At 37.1% G+C, this 16,695-nt stretch overlaps 2 protein-coding genes across 2 annotated transcripts in view; both read left to right on the forward strand.

Annotated features, from left to right (window-relative positions):
* LOC134848302 (uncharacterized) overlaps positions 1-16,695 on the forward strand; it is a 386,969-nt gene that overhangs the window by 280,183 nt on the left and 90,091 nt on the right. The window lies entirely within an intron of this gene.
* LOC134848276 (leucine--tRNA ligase, cytoplasmic-like) lies at positions 3,956-10,786 on the forward strand. The gene is made up of 2 exons (XM_063865669.1): positions 3,956-4,571; positions 7,764-10,786. Exons 1-2 carry the CDS (start codon positions 3,958-3,960, stop codon positions 10,714-10,716), a joined length of 3,567 nt encoding a protein of 1,188 aa, XP_063721739.1. The 5' UTR covers positions 3,956-3,957; the 3' UTR covers positions 10,717-10,786.

The raw sequence follows: 16,695 nt of genomic DNA on the forward strand, positions 1-16,695 counted from the left end.
TAATGATAATGAAATTGTAGTTTACTTTGGCAGCTATTAGTTATAGAGACTATCATTCCTAACTTCATACGTGATCTAAAATCAAACGTGACTTAACTGCTACAATCTTATGTATAATTTAAATTATCACTCTTAACTTCATACGTGACCTAACATCATACGTGACTTTACTGCTACAATGAAAACATAATTTAATAATCCACTTTACTAGCTATTAGGAGCTGTAGAAACTATCGTTCCTAACTTCATACGTGACCTAACTTCATACGTGACATAACTGCTACAATAATACAATTGGTTATCTACTTCAGAACGGTTTATGACGTAATCATTATTAGAAGACAATGCAGAAACTGTTTTAACGGACTACGAAAAAGCTTTCAATAGGGTTCAATTTTAAGGTACTCCTACGTTGTTTATCTGAGTCTGGGTATTGGTAAAAACTCTTGTAAAGTTACGAAAATTGTTTTCATCTAGCGAAACGTTTAATCCGAAATAAGATTAAAGTATCAAACGATCAAAACATTACCAGTGGACTCTCACAAAACCCTTTTCTTCCTATTTTTCTCCTGATCAATAAAAACGAAATATCAACACAATTACACAGTTAGAATGACGACTCTGCTTTTACTAAAGTAGGGCCAATTTTTTTTCCAATCAGATTTAAAAAGAGTTTTTACGTTGAGTACGGTTTAAAACCTAAATTTAAATGTCAGCGAATGTGCAAATGAACTCTACGTCGCAGAAAATATTGTTTTTCATGCTCAGGAAAAACAAACAACGTTAGTTAAGAGAATGTTTTCGATTGATTACAATCATCATCAGTCTAGAAAATGAAAAACAAAAAACGTACAATCCAAAGTGTACAAACAGAAATAAAATCAAAAATGAAAAACGGTATAAAAATAGCACCGAGAGATCTAAAAGATATATAGATGTCTTTCAGCTATCTTTGATGGGACAATAAAGATGTCTTTTTAAACCTAAACTGTGAAATCGCGCGACCTGTATCCTTTTTTTCTGTTGATCTTTGGTTTGAGTCGGTTGATGTGGAGGGCCTCAAGTGTTAAAAGTTTGACAGGGTCGTTAGATCGGTCTTTGATCTTTGCCATCAAATTTTCCGTGTTGCCAACGCATTGTGTCATGTGTTCACCCACTAGAGTAGAGATCAGCGAATGCTCGTTAAGGCGTGTGCTCATTAAGGCTCGTTAAAGTTTTTCAACAATGAAGAAACGCCTAAAGTAAAAGTACAAAAAGATCGAGGCGTTTACGCATCATCACTTTTAGAAAAGTCCTTCCAACAAATCGAATAGCTCGAAAGCTCTGAAAGTCATTTTTATGTTGAAAAGAAAATTTCAAAATATGACTTTATCGACAATTATGAATTTATAAAAATCAGTTATGGTTCTCGTTTTTCTCTACGATTCTAATTGTCGATTTGCGAAAAAAAACAACATGACAGCGAGAAAAAACACAACTAGCTTTCAAATTATTTAAAATTAAATCGGATATCAAATCGAGTTGTTACCAACCAAGGTTCCACTTAAACTTTGTACAATTATTATACCTTCTTTTTCTGTCTAAGTGTTTTCAAACCTATCACAACGTAGATGCGACCAACTTGATCTGTTTCATAGAATCAAGTCAGTTGCTATCCTCGCTGATGCCAGACGTTTTGGTTCACGTGACGATCGTGTTGCCCCAGTTCGCCTTCTCCAGAGCCTCTCAGTGTGCCTCATGAGAGGAAACGCCACTATGATTGTCAGTCGGGCCATCTAGTCTTGTGCAGTTTATTACGTTTTTGCCTTCCCAATTCTGGCGCTCCTTTGTTCCTTTGCTGTTAGTGCATTCCCCCTCTCTTTTCAATCCTCAATGGTTCATCCCACATTTGTTGTTTGTTTTGTATTCGGTGTTTGTTGTGTATTCGGTGATTATATAATTATATCTACAGTACTATATCAGAACGATCTGTTATTGTCAATTGTAAAACACAGAATCAGTCGCAGAACAAATCTTCTGGCATCGAACATCCAAGTTCTCAAAAACCTTCAATCTTGCGTTTATTTCTACGACCAAGTTGCGCTCAAAGACCGCAGGCTGAAAAACCTATGGCAACATTGCATAGTAATCAGTATCAGTACATGGACATTGACAAAAGGAACTGAAGTAAAACGAAACGTGAAACTTAAAGTCACCGATTTTCGCGATCAATGGATAAATCCATGTCAATTATTTTTATAACTACTCTTGCAATGCGCAAGAGTTTTGCAATCGGGTACTATACTTTTTCCCCGTTAACATCTTTGTCCACAGATTTCTTGCACTATATGAATGACATGCATCCAGTATGAACGAACTGCATTTAAACGTCATGTATGCAGTATTTGCGTCCTATTTGCTCTCTATTTCTGACTGTGAAGTTAATTCTTGTAAATCTTATCAGTTAAATTTTCAAGTAATTTTTTCATTTTATTTTTTCTACTCAATTTTACGGAAAATTTTTTGACTGTTTTTCCCTACTGGCTATATTGCAGCTCAATTCTAGTTGCTCTCAAAGGCCGCATAATGGAAAACCTATGAGAATACTGCGTAGTAATTAGTATCAGCACATGAACATTGACAAAAGGAAATGAGGTAAAACGATACGTGAATCTTAAGGTCACAGATGTTCGCGATCAATGGCTAAATCCATGTCAAAAATTTTTATAACTACCCTTGCAATACGCAAGGGCATTGCAATCGGGCACTATACTTTTCCCCCGTTAACATCTTTGTCCACAGGTTTCTTGCAGTATATGAATGACATGCATCCAGTATGAACGAACTGCATTTAAACGTCATGTATGCAGTATTTGCGTCCTTTTTGCTCTCCTTGTCTTTTACTTCCACTCTGCTTACGTATTAGAGTTTTTCCAATGGATTGCAGTTCTCTTAAAAATGATTCTTTGGTTTTCATTGATAAGTCAACTTTGGTTTATTTTGTAACATTCGACCAGATTGACCGAAAAAGTTTTTTGCCAACGAATTTTTGTTTGTACAGTCCACTGGGAGAATTGGATGTTTTGAACAATTAGTGGTGTTAATCTTCCAATTGAACGTATTCTGAGGGGTCGATTTGGATTGACGAAATAATTTATTCAATTTTTGCTGTCACAATCGTTACCGTGTTAACTTTGTCAATCGAGAGGACTGAGAGCCGCGATTGCAACCCTTTGCGTTGCTGAAGAGAGAGCTTATATGGTGAAGACCACGAATGCGGAAGGGTCTTCAGTGAACTGAGAGATATACATTTAAACATGTTTCAGCTTCCCGGAATGGCCTGAATTGATTTTAACTTAACATCAGATTAAGATTTCTTGCAGTTCTGGGGATACTGAGACCCAGCCATGAGCTCACTAATTTTCCATGTAACTATGTTAGTTTGCGCCGATTGGCCGATAGCCTTTAAGTTGTAACGACTTTGTCGACCCGATGTTAATGACCACCCATTGAACTAGCTTTGGTAGAGACGGTTAAAAGCATGTGAAGCTGTTTTTAGACCCTTAGCCAGTCAATTTAGGACGTAGCTTTGTTTTCCGTCGGTAGGTACTTCCGGGCGAATGTTACAGCCGCTCGACGATTGTCTTTTTTCCTTAATTGCTCAGTTTCCCTGGCTTCCTCACATTCTGCTAGTTTAAACCAAACGTCAGTTCAGTTTCCCTGGCTTCTTAACTTTCTGCTATTTCAAAACAAACTTTTAGCATATCATTGCATATTCCATGCTTCAAACCAAAATTTTTGAAGGTTTTTTTGCTCAGTTTTATTTGCTCAAAGTGGGCAAAGCAAGTATACAGCGGAAGAAACCCTCTGGCCACCAGTGCCACCAAGCCAGCATATAGAATTTACAGTGAATTTTTAGTTTTCCCCTTTTGTGCGAAGCGCCGCGTGTATTCATTTTTTAACGTTGTTTTAGAACATATGACTAGCAAGCAGATACTTGAAAGAAAGGGTACTGGAAAACTCGGAGTGTTGTTAGAAATTGAGGAGAACGTTCAAACAAAATGGAAGTCTATGAAAGTGTTTGAGATCGATGCACCGTCAGATGGTTCTGAGCCAAAGTACCTGTGTACTTTCCCCTATCCTTATATGAACGGCGTTTTGCATCTCGGCCACGCTTTCACTGCTTCTAAATGCGAGTTTGCCGCTGGATTTGAAAGGTTACTTGGAAAGAACGTTCTCTACCCTTTCGGGTTCCACTGTACTGGAATGCCCATCAAAGCTTGTGCAGATAAGTTGGTGAAGGAGATGCAATTGTATGGAAGTCCACCTGTGTTTCCCGACGAAAAAGACGAAATTGTGGAAAAGAAGGAGACCGATGTACAAGCTGGAATTGCGAACATCGGCAAGGCGAAGAAAAGTAAAGTAGTGGCGAAAACAGGTGGCGTTAAGTACCAATGGCAGATAATGAAAGCTATTGGAATTCCTGAAACAGATATTCCGAAGTTTGCTGATGAAAACTATTGGCTGAGTTACTTTCCACCCATTGCTATGAATGATTTGACTCGCATGGGATTAAAAGCCGATTGGAGAAGGTATGTAATTTTTGGGCCTTTAAATTGTCAATGAAATGTTTCTTATAATTTCAAGTTAAATATAAGTTAAATCTTACAAATCTTATCAGTTAAACTTTTTCATTTTAATTTTTCAACTTAATTTTACGGAAATTTTTCTGACTGTTATTTTTTCTACTGGTTATATTGTAGCGCAATTCGACGTTTTTAAAGCTAGATCAATACTGGCTGTTGTTTTCTGCCTCAGATTTTCATCAAAATGAGTCGGTGGCTTTGTGTGGCGCATGTGGTGCAAATTTCAGCCTCGCCTCTGTGTTATTTTTGTGAAAGCAAGTGTCTTATAATCGGGAACTAGACTTTTTTCCGTAAAAAATTTTGCTCACATATTGTCAACTTGGCTTTTTATCGAACCTTCACAAAATCCAGGTTCCGTCTTAGTTGGCCTAGTGGTAGCGCCAATGCATTTGAACCAAGAGTTTTCCTGAGTGGGACTTGAAAATTTTTGATTTTTTCGAAATCATTTTTTTTTCGGTTTAACAATTGTCTGCCCAAAGATAGTCGGATTAGCGCCTTTATCACGGGTTTTTCTTGTGTTTAAAGCAGCTTTCATTGTAGTTGTCATTGCAAGTGTTTTCCATTGTAATTTCAGGTGGGCCTTAAAATTTCAACGATTTTTTGAAACCAGATTTTTCAGAAGTTTGTCGGCTTCACAGATTTTCCTGTGCTGCTGAAATCAAGTATCAGGATAGTTGCAAATTTTGCTCCTTGTAGTTTTTGGGGGCTAACTTGTGTCTACTCAAAGAGTCTGCTTTGTTTCCTGTTCATAAGTTTTGTTCTGTTGTTAATTTAAATTTCAAATATCTGGATCGTTTGCCTAGAATGAACTTCTATCGAGACTTTCGGTAGAAATATTTTTTCAACGTTTTTCATTTTTTCTTCTTATGCTTACGTTTTTGTTGTATAGCAAGTGGCGCGAAGCTCCACTTTGCATCTATGTGATCGTTAAAGGATCTTTGGCTTAAATGGTTGTTTGACTTTTAGGCTTGCAATTAGCAAGCAGTCTTAAATTGAAATATAGACTTTTCAAGGAAAAGCAATTTGTCGAACAGAATCATTGAAGCATTTGATAACTTGGCTTCTAATCAATTTATATCATTTTATTCGGTCTGCCGATTTGATGCAGATGTAACAGCACATGCTTGGGACAAAAGAGTTTTGAGTCTCATCAGGACCTGTGCTTTTTGCGAACTAGTCGGATCATTTGTCATTTTTCCGCTGCTTTGCATCGCAGTGTTTTTCGAAATTAAATGTAAGACCCGTCCACAAACTGAAATTAAGACTTAATGCCGTTAACATTATCAATGTGGAATTTTCTATTATTATAGTTGATTAGTTCATATTATTCAAAATACTTCAAAGAGCCTTACCGCGAAGCTATCTGATGTGCGGATCAGGAGTGGGTGGGGCTCCCACCAAAAGCTCAACCACATACAACATTCGATGAGATACAAACATACCAAATTTGCTTCATCTCCTAAAGGGTGGATACTCAAGGAGATATCTATTGTGGAATCAAACTTGTGCACAATTTTCTAAATGGTATCTTGCTTTAAAATGAAGCTCTTTTGGCGTGAATGTGTTTCTGGTACCTTTTAATGTTTTGACTGTATGCAACCAAAGACCCGGGTACGGTTTGTCACTGCCAGTAACATCAACGAAAACATCAGGGAAGATAGGGACACCTCGCGATACTAGCAATAGGACGCGCAAGGCTTATTTTGCTTGTGCGGCAAACTGAGGATGGAACCCAGAAAAATTCGTCTCAACCAGAGATAAAGTTTCTCAAAAGATGGAAGTCTAGTATCGTTGACATTTCAGTGTGAAATTTTCTATATCTATAGTTGAATAGTTCAAATTACGAGTTTACTCCAATGTTGGAACTATCTTTATCTATCTTTGGTTGGATTCGGCTAAAGTGATTTACTTCATTGTGTAATACAAAATACAAATAACATGACAAGAATTCTTCAACTATAGATAATATTATATATTTGCAGGTGTATTTTGTATTACACATTGAAGCAAGTCACTTTGGCCGAATCCAACCAAAGCTCGGGTGCTTCTATTAAATAGATAGATTCATAATTTTCTAACGTTATTTAAATAAGAAAAAAGTCATACCGCAAGCTATCTGATAGTAGTTTAAAGGAGAATTAGAATTAGGACGAGAATGACTCCTGAATTAGCAAAAAAAAGCTATTCAGAAAAATAATAAACAATCAAATTTTTAAATGAACCAGTTTTCATTTTTTTGATATTTCAATACTCAATGTCCTCCCTTTGCTTGGATATAGAATCTCTTGCGTCTTTGCATCGAATAAATTTGAATTTTCAGCATACTTAAGGGAGCATTTACCCAAGCATTAACAATGAAATGAGCCTGTTCTGTAAAAATTTCGCGAATCGTAGCTCCAAAATTTTCCTCTTATAATCCCAAAGATGCCCGATTGGGTTTAGGTCCAAATTGTTTGCTGGAAAGGAATTTGTGCGAGGTCTTGCTAAAAAACCTTTAAGCCTTCGGAAATAGAACGTTGTCACGTATTTAGTTTTTGGCGTTGGATTTTCCTTCAATGAGTCGAGATCGAGGTCTGTTTCAAGCTGAATTTCCTTTCCGGATCCTTTCTTTTAACGCATCTGTCAGTTTAGATAAGATTTTTCGGTGTCGAACGGGATCATTTTTCTTTATCAACAATCACTCTCCGATTATCAGACTCTTAAGCAAACCGACACTTGTTTGAGAAAAGTGCTCTGGCCCTATTGCATTTTCAATTTTGCATTCTCAGTTTTGCCAAGTGATCTTGCATTCTCAATTTCAAAGCAATGTTTTATGACGATCAATTGTAGCCATAGCTTGATATAATGACTGACGACGTACACCTTAGCTCCGCACAGATGCATATCAAAGATTGTACTCACCGCCCGCTCAGGCAAGGCAAAAGAAGACTCTATTTTGAATTTTGGCTCTGATCGCCTCACTTGAAAATTTTCTGCTACTTTCTCAGTAGCCAGCTACTTGTGTTCATTCTATGATCTCTTTAGTTTTTGTGAGTTCCATTTAAGAACGTTTACTATTGCGTAACTTTTTTAGACCTCATTTCTGTATTTTGCTGAGATTGGGGTTTTGGATATGTAAAATTGAAATTCTAATTGTAGGTCTTTCATCACGACGGATGTCAATCCATATTACGATAGCTTTGTACGGTGGCAGTTTCTGAAACTGCAAGAACGGAAGAAAATCAAGTTTGGAAAGCGTTACACAGTTTTTTCCCCTAAAGACAACCAACCTTGCATGGACCATGATCGGCAAACGGGTGAAGGTGTTGGTCCTCTCGAGTACACATTGATTAAAATTGAGGTTCTAGATTCGCTGCCTTCTGTGACTGCGGCAGCGAAAGAAACCAAGTTTGAGTCATCAAAAGTATATCTTGTTGCTGCTACTTTGAGGCCTGAAACTATGTATGGACAAACCAATTGCTGGGTGCATCCAGATATAACATATTTAGCGTATAACACAAAAGAGGGGGAAATTTGGATCAGCACAGCGCGGTCTGCACGCAACATGGCTTATCAGGAAATGTTCGATAGTTTCACAGTTAACAAACTTTGTGACGTAAAAGGTCAGGAGCTGCTTGGAAAAGCAATCAAGGCACCCTTGACTTCGTACCAAAAGGTGTACATTCTTCCCATGTTGACAATTAAAGAGGACAAGGGGACTGGTGTTGTGACGAGTGTTCCGTCCGATTCTCCAGATGATTACATGGCACTAAAGGATCTGAAAAAGAAGCCGGCATTTCGCGAGAAGTACGGGTTGCCTGATCATGCTGTTCTTCCATTTGAGCCAGTCGCAATCATTGATATTCCGGAGCTAGGTGATCTCGCCGCTGTTACATTGAGCGACAAAATGAAAATTCAGTCTCAAAATGATAGCGATAAATTAGCTGAAGCCAAAAAAGAAGTGTATATGAAAGGGTTTTATGAAGGTGTCTTGAAAGTAGGAGAGTTTGCCGGTCAAAGTGTTCAGAAGGCAAAAAAACTTGTCCAACAATTGATGATTGATCAAAAGTTGGCTGTGAAGTACATGGAATGTGAGAGCAACGTTGTGTCCAGATCAAATGATGTTTGTGTTGTAGCCCTGTGCGACCAATGGTATCTAGACTACGGTGAGGTTGAATGGAAAAAAAAGGTGCGCGAGGAGTGCCTCCCGAACGTGAATACTTACTCACAAGAAGTGAATAACAATTTTGTTCAAACTCTCGACTGGCTCCAGGAACATGCGTGCTGTCGAACGTATGGTCTCGGATCTCGGTTACCATGGGATGAAACGTGGCTGATTGAGTCTCTCTCTGACTCTACAATATACAATGCTTACTACACCATTGCTCACTTACTACAAAGTGACCTTAGGGGAGCAAAGCCTGGATTGTTGGACATCAAACCGGAAGAAATGAAACCAGATGTCTGGGACTACATATTTTTCAACGACGTGTCGAAGCCTCAAACGACAATTGCGGATGATAAGCTAGCCAAAATGAAGCATGAGTTCAGGTACTGGTACCCGGTGGACATGCGAGTTTCGGGTAAAGATCTGATTCCGAATCATTTGACGTATTACTTGTATAACCATGTTGCCATCTGGCCGGATGAGCCGAACTTGTGGCCCCAAAGTATACATGCAAATGGCCACTTACTGCTGAACAACGAAAAGATGTCCAAGCAGACTGGCAACTTCTTGACTCTGAATGAAAGTATCAAGAAGTTCTCAGCCGACGGAATGCGATTGGCACTTGCAGATGCTGGTGACAATATTGAGGATGCCAATTTCTTGGAGAAAGTAGCAGATACAGCTATCTTGCGGCTGTTTACGTTTGTGGAGTGGGTAAGAGAATTCGTTGAAGACGAAGAAGAGATAACCCGTGGTGGTCCTGACAGTGAGCTGTTTTGCGATCGAGTTTTTGCCACTGAAATGGATTCTCTGATTAATCAAACGAGGGAGCACTTCGTTAAAATGAACTACAAAGATGCCCTGAGAACTGCATTCTTTGAATTTCAAGCCTGTCGAGATCGTTATCGGGAGCTGAGTTTGGGTAAGCTACATAAGGACTTGACCAGAAGGTTTATTAAGAACCAAATATTGATCCTCTCACCTATCTGTCCTCATATATGTGAGCACATCTGGACTTACATGGGCGAGGAGGGTTCAATTTTGAAAGCACGATGGCCAGAAACTAAACCAGTGGATGATGTTCTGATCAAAAGTTGTCAGTATCTCCTAGACGCTGCCCATGAGTTCAGGCTCTGGTATCAAAAGCAAAGCAACCCGAAGGCACCAAAAGGAAAATCCCTGGATGCACCGAAGGAAAAGCTTACCCATGGAACTGTATATGTTGCTGAGAAGTTCCCAGAATGGCAGGACTCAATTATCAGCGCTCTAAATGAGTTGTATATCGGAAATGGAAATGATTTTCCGAAGGACAACGTGGTTGCTGATAAGATAAAGAAGCTAAATTTATCAAATAAATACGCCAAAAAGAGCATGCCATTCGCACAAAAGGTGAAAGCCGATGTTCAAACGCAGGGAGCGTCAGTGTTTCAACAATCAAGTCTGTTCTCAGAGACTGAAATTCTAGAATTGAACAAAGAGTATTTGAAACAGACTCTTGACCTGGAAGAGATTGAAATTATGCCTGCGCGTGAAGCGCCAAATGAAAAAATTAGAGAGGAATGTTGTCCTCTCAAACCAATGTCGAATTTTTACGCGGCGCCACACCTTGAGGTCGACTTCGTTAACCCGCAACCATGCAGTGGTTATTTCACAGTCAAAATTCCTGTGTATGAGAATGATTCACTGCACAAAGTTAAAAAGCGGATCATGCGTGCGTCCAAAATCAAGAATGAGTCATCACTGAGTATCTACAGGTACGAAGATCCAATTGGGGGCCCATTAACTATTCCAGTCTTGGAAGAACCACTGAAAGGAAAAGTTAGATGTGATGACAATGCGAAGTTTATGACTGACTTGGGAAACAAAACAGTGAAAGTGCTAAGTGGAGGAGCAGGCGATGGGTTTGCGAACAATGTCATGATTTATTATGTCGATGATTTGTAATATTGTACATAATGTAAGTGTGAACCTTTGGTTTGCATTGAGGTTGTGGGGTAATTCAAATGTACCATAAGTGATTTTCTTTCACCGGTGGATCTGGGTTTTTGAGATATGTACGGATTTTGAAAACCATTTTTTTGCGGTGCTTTCCTTTGTTTCAATGCAGATACGAAGTCGTTAAAATTTTCTCAGCTTTTTTATCTGCTGAAAACAACCTTCCCGAGGAGTTGCTTATGATGAACGTAGAACAATTTGTCAGGGGACAAGGTAGCATGGGTTAAAGTTAAAGTGTTGATTCCTCTTTTTACACTTGGAGGGCAAGTATTTTGTAATCGGGAACTTTTTTTCCCGTAAACAGCTTTTCTTACACATTTGTTATTGAAATTGATGTTGCTTTATTATCGAATCTCAGCATTTGCTAGACCCCTTCTATCTTGGCCTGGAAGTAATGCGGTCGCCCCTCTACGCTATTTTCTGAGTTTCGACTTCCGGCCGGACCCTAGTTTTTTCAGTGTCTGAAATTAATTTTTTTCATGGAAAAATTCGGGCTGTAGTTTGTCGGCTTTTGTTTTGACAGATTAGTTGCCTCACCAGAATTTTTTGGTGATTTTGGCTCACGTTTTGTCGGTTTAGTGAACTTATTTTGCATCGATTTAGGGATAAAGATGATTATTATTGTTTTGAATGTATCAGGTCAGTTGGTAGTATAAAAGTTAAAGTTAGCTCTTTTTATTCGCTTAAATTTTTTTATGACACTGAATTCCTTCGGCATTTTTTATTTTCGGGTTAACTGGCGGCTAATCACGTGTTGTCGGCTTATTGAACGCTCGGCAAAAAACTAAAACCTTGTTTAATGCTAGTGTTTGTTTTTCTCTTCTGTTTTCCGAGATTGAAGTTTTCGTGTTTCCAAAAAATTATTGTTTATTCTATGGCAACATTTTTTGGTGGCATTTTTTGTTTTCGCATCAATTGATGTCTAATCAAGTGTTGTTGGCTTCGTCGACGCTCGGTAATTATTAATAGCTTTGTTTATTGCTAATGGTTATATATCTCGTTTGTTTTTCTGAGATTGAGTTTTTGGTATTTTCAAAAACAATTGTTGCCTTTTTAAGATTCGATGGACGTAAATCAAACTCTTTTATAAATCGCGATGATTTTTTGTTTTTTCATCAGGAAAACTCTTAAAGTTTGGTCGGGTCAATTTTTTTTTCGCGGTTTGACTTTTGATTTCTTTTTAATTTCAGTTATTTCCTTAAAGGAATGCAAATTCCATTATCGAACAGCGAAAGTATAATGATCACTAGTTTTAGAAAATTGCAGGGCTTTGAGGCATCTATGTTTTTCTTTGAAATTCGAAAGTTAGAGATTTTTTCAAAAAACAAGTCACTATTTTTTTGTTTTCTTGCATTCGTTCAATCTTTTCCAACTGTCTCTTGGCTATGTTTTCAAGTTTTTTCCATCATAGTTATTTCTATTTTTTGTCGACTTGGTACTTTGCAATGCTACGCTTCAGTGAAAACTGACATGCGGACTATTTAGGGCAAGGCAAATTTATTTGGTCTAATACTTACTGTGTTTGTTTACAATTGGAAAGTTTTCGGCGGTTTTAAACTATCGTTTGTCTGTTTATTTTTGTCTGCCTAGATCCTGCAGACTTTTTGACGATTGGGCTTCTTACTAGCTTTCTGAATGTTTTTCGTGACGCTTCTAATTGTGCAGGTAATTTTTTTCTCAGACAGGTTTGGCTTTTTTGCGATTTTTATAACGATTTGTATCGCAAGTGGTGGGAAGCTCAGCTTCACCTCTGTAAGAATTTCCTGCTTCCTATCCTTTTGGCCTGGATGTAATCCGGCAGCTTTTGCAATCTTTGATCTGGGATTCGAGTCCCGGCAGGACTTGTTTTTTTTTTTCAGTTCAGACCTTGAATTTCATAAAAATCCTTTTGTTTTTCTGGTGTCTGCTCAAAGATGGTGTCGGCTTTGCTTCTGCTTCCCAAGTTTTGCTCCAATGCTAGCTTGAAGTTTGAATGTTTTGCTTGGCATGTTTTTCAATATTTCCTATTTGATGAATACTCGTATTATGTAAATGTATGATGTTGTGATTTTTTGTTTGATATTAATTTTTTTGAGACGCTTTGGATTTTTTTTAACTCCGAAAATTTTAGTTCTCATAGATTGCTTTATTGAATTTAAAAAACCTTTTGAATAGAAAGACCGTTTTTCGTTTGCCAGCCTGCGAAAATTCTGTGGTGGAAGTTTTTGACCAATTTTTTTGGACTGTTTTTGTTTTCTCGAAAATGCTCTCGTAAATCTGAGATATTCCCTCCCATGGATAGAGTAGGTTGGTTTACGGAATGCTTCGATGCTTGAGTGGCTACGATCAAATTTTAAAACGAATTATGCCCTTTGGATTAGTCAAATATTTCTTCTTTGAACGATTTTTGAAACTTTGATTTATCTCGAAAACTACCCTCCCAAACCTTAGATTTTAGGTTCAAGCGAGAATAGTGGTTGTAGAATGCTCCTATGTAATAGCTGCCACTCCAAAATTTCTATACACAAAACATTATCGCCTTCAGAAAAGTCAAGTTTTCGAATTTTCGTAAACCATTTTTTGAATTTTCGTAAACTGAATTTTCGTAAACCGTTTCCGCGAAAACTACCCTGCCAATTCTTAGCTCAAGTGTTCCTTTGAGAAACCCAGTTATGGGAATCTACCTGCAGCCACGCCCCATTTTTGCTTGCGGAGTTTTCCTGCGGAGGCCGCCAGTCTTTGTTGCCAATTTTTTCTAAGAGAATTGTATTGTCCTTGAGAAAATTGTAATGTCTTAAATTTTTCTTATTTTTTTTAGTGGAGAGACAACTAAGAGAGAGTTGTTTTGCCCTTGAGAAAATTCGAATGTCTCAGAAATTTCTTTTTTTAGTGGAGAGACAACTAAGGTTTTGGGCAAAGTTCTTTTTCTGAAATTTTGAAATTACCTATTTCATCCCACATCAATATAGCAAATACAAAAATTATCAAACAGGTAGCTCGAGTTTTAAGCTGGGCCTCTAGTTTTTCTATCGAGACATAGTAAAATTTTGGTTTATCAACTTTGGTTTCCAACAGTTCTTATTTTTTTCTACTTATGTTTTTTCAAGTGCGTGATGTTTGTGCGTACATGTGGTGGTTTGTTCCGCTTCGCCCCTGTACCTAATACATATTAAAATCACAAATTTCAATCAAAACTTTAATCTGGATCGATCGCAAAGTAAAGATTGTTTCGTAGACCATATAATTAATTTTCTAGATCTTTCAGTTATTGTGATTAGTGGTTTAATTTAGAAAGCAAATATTGAAAAGGGCAATTAACAATTTTTATTATCAAGTGATCACAAAGAAAATCAAATTAATCGTATTATCGTCATTTTTTCACTTGTTAGCGTCAATGAACATGTCACTTGGGCGTGTGGTCCGGCCATTGATAATGGGGAGCAAATTTGTATTCGGGTGTGTGCTAGTTTTCCATGCAACATCAGGTATCAAAATAATAATGGGAATGGGTCGAATAATATGTCATAATAAAGCCTTTTCACTCAGAAAAACAGGTTTACTTGAATGAAGTTTGTTTTAGCGCCATTTTGGGAATCAAAAACTTCAAAATTAAAAAATATGAATTTTGATTTTTATGAATTGTTTCTTCTAGTCACTTTTACCAAAATGTTGTCCAATTTGCCTAATTTACTAGGACGGTCGAATATGCCGAAGTTCTAGTTTTTTGTTCAGATCGTTTTATCACAGCACGCAAATAAACAACCCGAGTTTTAAAAAAAAAATTTCGATTTCTTAAGACAGTGGTCGAAACTTTCTGTGCTACTTGCCCAGTAACCGGCTATCCTTGTTTTTTCTTCAGGAATCTTCATCGGTGATTTTTTTTCGTATTGTCGGCAAAAGATTGTTATAATTTTCGTCAGTGGATTTTGTTTTTCAAATTGCACGGCGAAACATTAATATAGTTTTTTTATTATGGAATCTCAGCAACCTCCAAGTGTATTCGCACTGGTCAAGTTGTAAAGCGCGTGCCTTTGGAACCTAAAGTGTTGAGTTCGAATCCAGACGAAATTAGTTTTTTTAAATATGCCTGCCTAGATTGATTTTTTTTGGCTACGAAAACTTGCTTTTACTTGAATGAAGTTTGTTTTAGCGCCATTTTGGGAATCAAAAACTTCAAAAATTAAAAAATATGAATTTTGATTTTTATGAATTGTTTGTTCTTGTCAATTTTACCAAAATTTTGTCCAATTTGTCTAATTTACTAGGACGGTCGAATATGCCGAAGTTCTAGTTGTTTGTTCAGATCGTTTTATCACAGCACGCAGATAAACAACCGAGTTTGAAGTTTTTTTTCCTGTTTCTTAAGACAGTGGTCGAAACTTTCTGTGCTACTTGCCCAGTAACCGGCTATCCTTGTTTTTTCTTCAGGAATCTTCATCGGTGAATTTTTTTTCGTATTGTCGGTAAAATATTAGTATAATTTTCGTCAGTGGATTTTGTTTTTCAAATTGCACGGTGAAACATTAATATAGTTTTTTTTATTATGGAATCTCAGCAACCTCCAAGTGTATTCGCACTGGTCAAGTTGTAAAGCGCGTGCCTTTGGAACCTAAAGTGTTGAGTTCGAATCCAGACGAATTTAGTTTTTTTTTAAATATGCCTGCCTAGATTGATTTTTTTTGGCTACGAAAACTTGATTTTACTTGAATGAAGTTTGTTTTAGCGCCATTTTGGGAATCAAAAATTTCAAAAATTAAAAAATTTGAATTTTGATTTTTATGAATTGTTTGTTCTAGTCAATTTTACCAAAATTTTGTCCAATTTGCCTAATTTACTAGGACGGTCGAATTTGCCGAAGTTCTAGTTGTTTGTTCAGATCGTTTTATCACAGCACGCAGATAAACAACCGAGTTTGAAAATTTTTTTCTTATTTCTTAAGACAGTGGTCGAAATTTTCTGTGCTACTTGCGCAGTAACCGGCTATTCTTGTTTTTTCTTCAGAAATCTTCATCGGTGAACTTTTTTTTCGTATTGTCGGCGAAAGATTAGTATAATTTTCGTCAGTGGATTTTGTTTTTCAAATTGCCCGGCGAAACATTAATGTAGTTTTTTTTTATTATGGAATCTCAGCAACCTCTAAGTGTATTCGCACTGGTCAAGTTGTAAAGCGCGTGCCTTTGGAACCTAAAGTGTTGAGTTCGAATCCAGACGAAATTAGTTTTTTTAAATATGCCTGCCTAGATTGATTTTTTTTGGCTACGAAAACTTGCTTTTACTTGAATGAAGTTTGTTTTAGCGCCATTTTCGGAATCAAAAACTTCAAAAAATTAAAAAATATGAGTTTTGATTTTTTTGAATTGTTTGTTCTAGTCAATTTTACCAAATTTTTGTCCAATTTGCCTAATGTACTAGGACGGTCGAATATGCCGAAGTTCTAGTTTTTTGTTCAGATCGTTTTATCACAGCACGCAAATAAACAACCCGAGTTTGAAAAAAAAAATTTCGATTTCTTAAGACAGTGGTCGAAACTTTCTGTGCTACTTGCCCAGTAACCGGCTATTCTTGTTTTTTCTTCAGAAATCTTCATCGGTGAACTTTTTTTTCGTATTGTCGGCGAAAGATTAGTATAATTTTCGTCAGTGGATTTTGTTTTTCAAATTGCCCGGCGAAACATTAATGTAGTTTTTTTTTATTATGGAATCTCAGCAACCTCTAAGTGTATTCGCACTGGTCAAGTTGTAAAGCGCGTGCCTTTGGAACCTAAAGTGTTGAGTTCGAATCCAGACGAAATTAGTTTTTTTAAATATGCCTGCCTAGATTGATTTTTTTTGGCTACGAAAACTTGATTTTACTTGAATGAAGTTTGTTTTAGCGCCATTTTGGGAATCAAAAATTTCAAAAATTAAAAAATTTGAATTTTGATTTTTATGAATTGTTTGTTCTAGTCAA

This window comes from Symsagittifera roscoffensis, chromosome 1 (genome assembly GCF_963678635.1).
Source record: "Symsagittifera roscoffensis chromosome 1, txSymRosc1.1, whole genome shotgun sequence".
NCBI classification, from domain to species: domain Eukaryota; kingdom Metazoa; phylum Xenacoelomorpha; order Acoela; family Convolutidae; genus Symsagittifera; species Symsagittifera roscoffensis.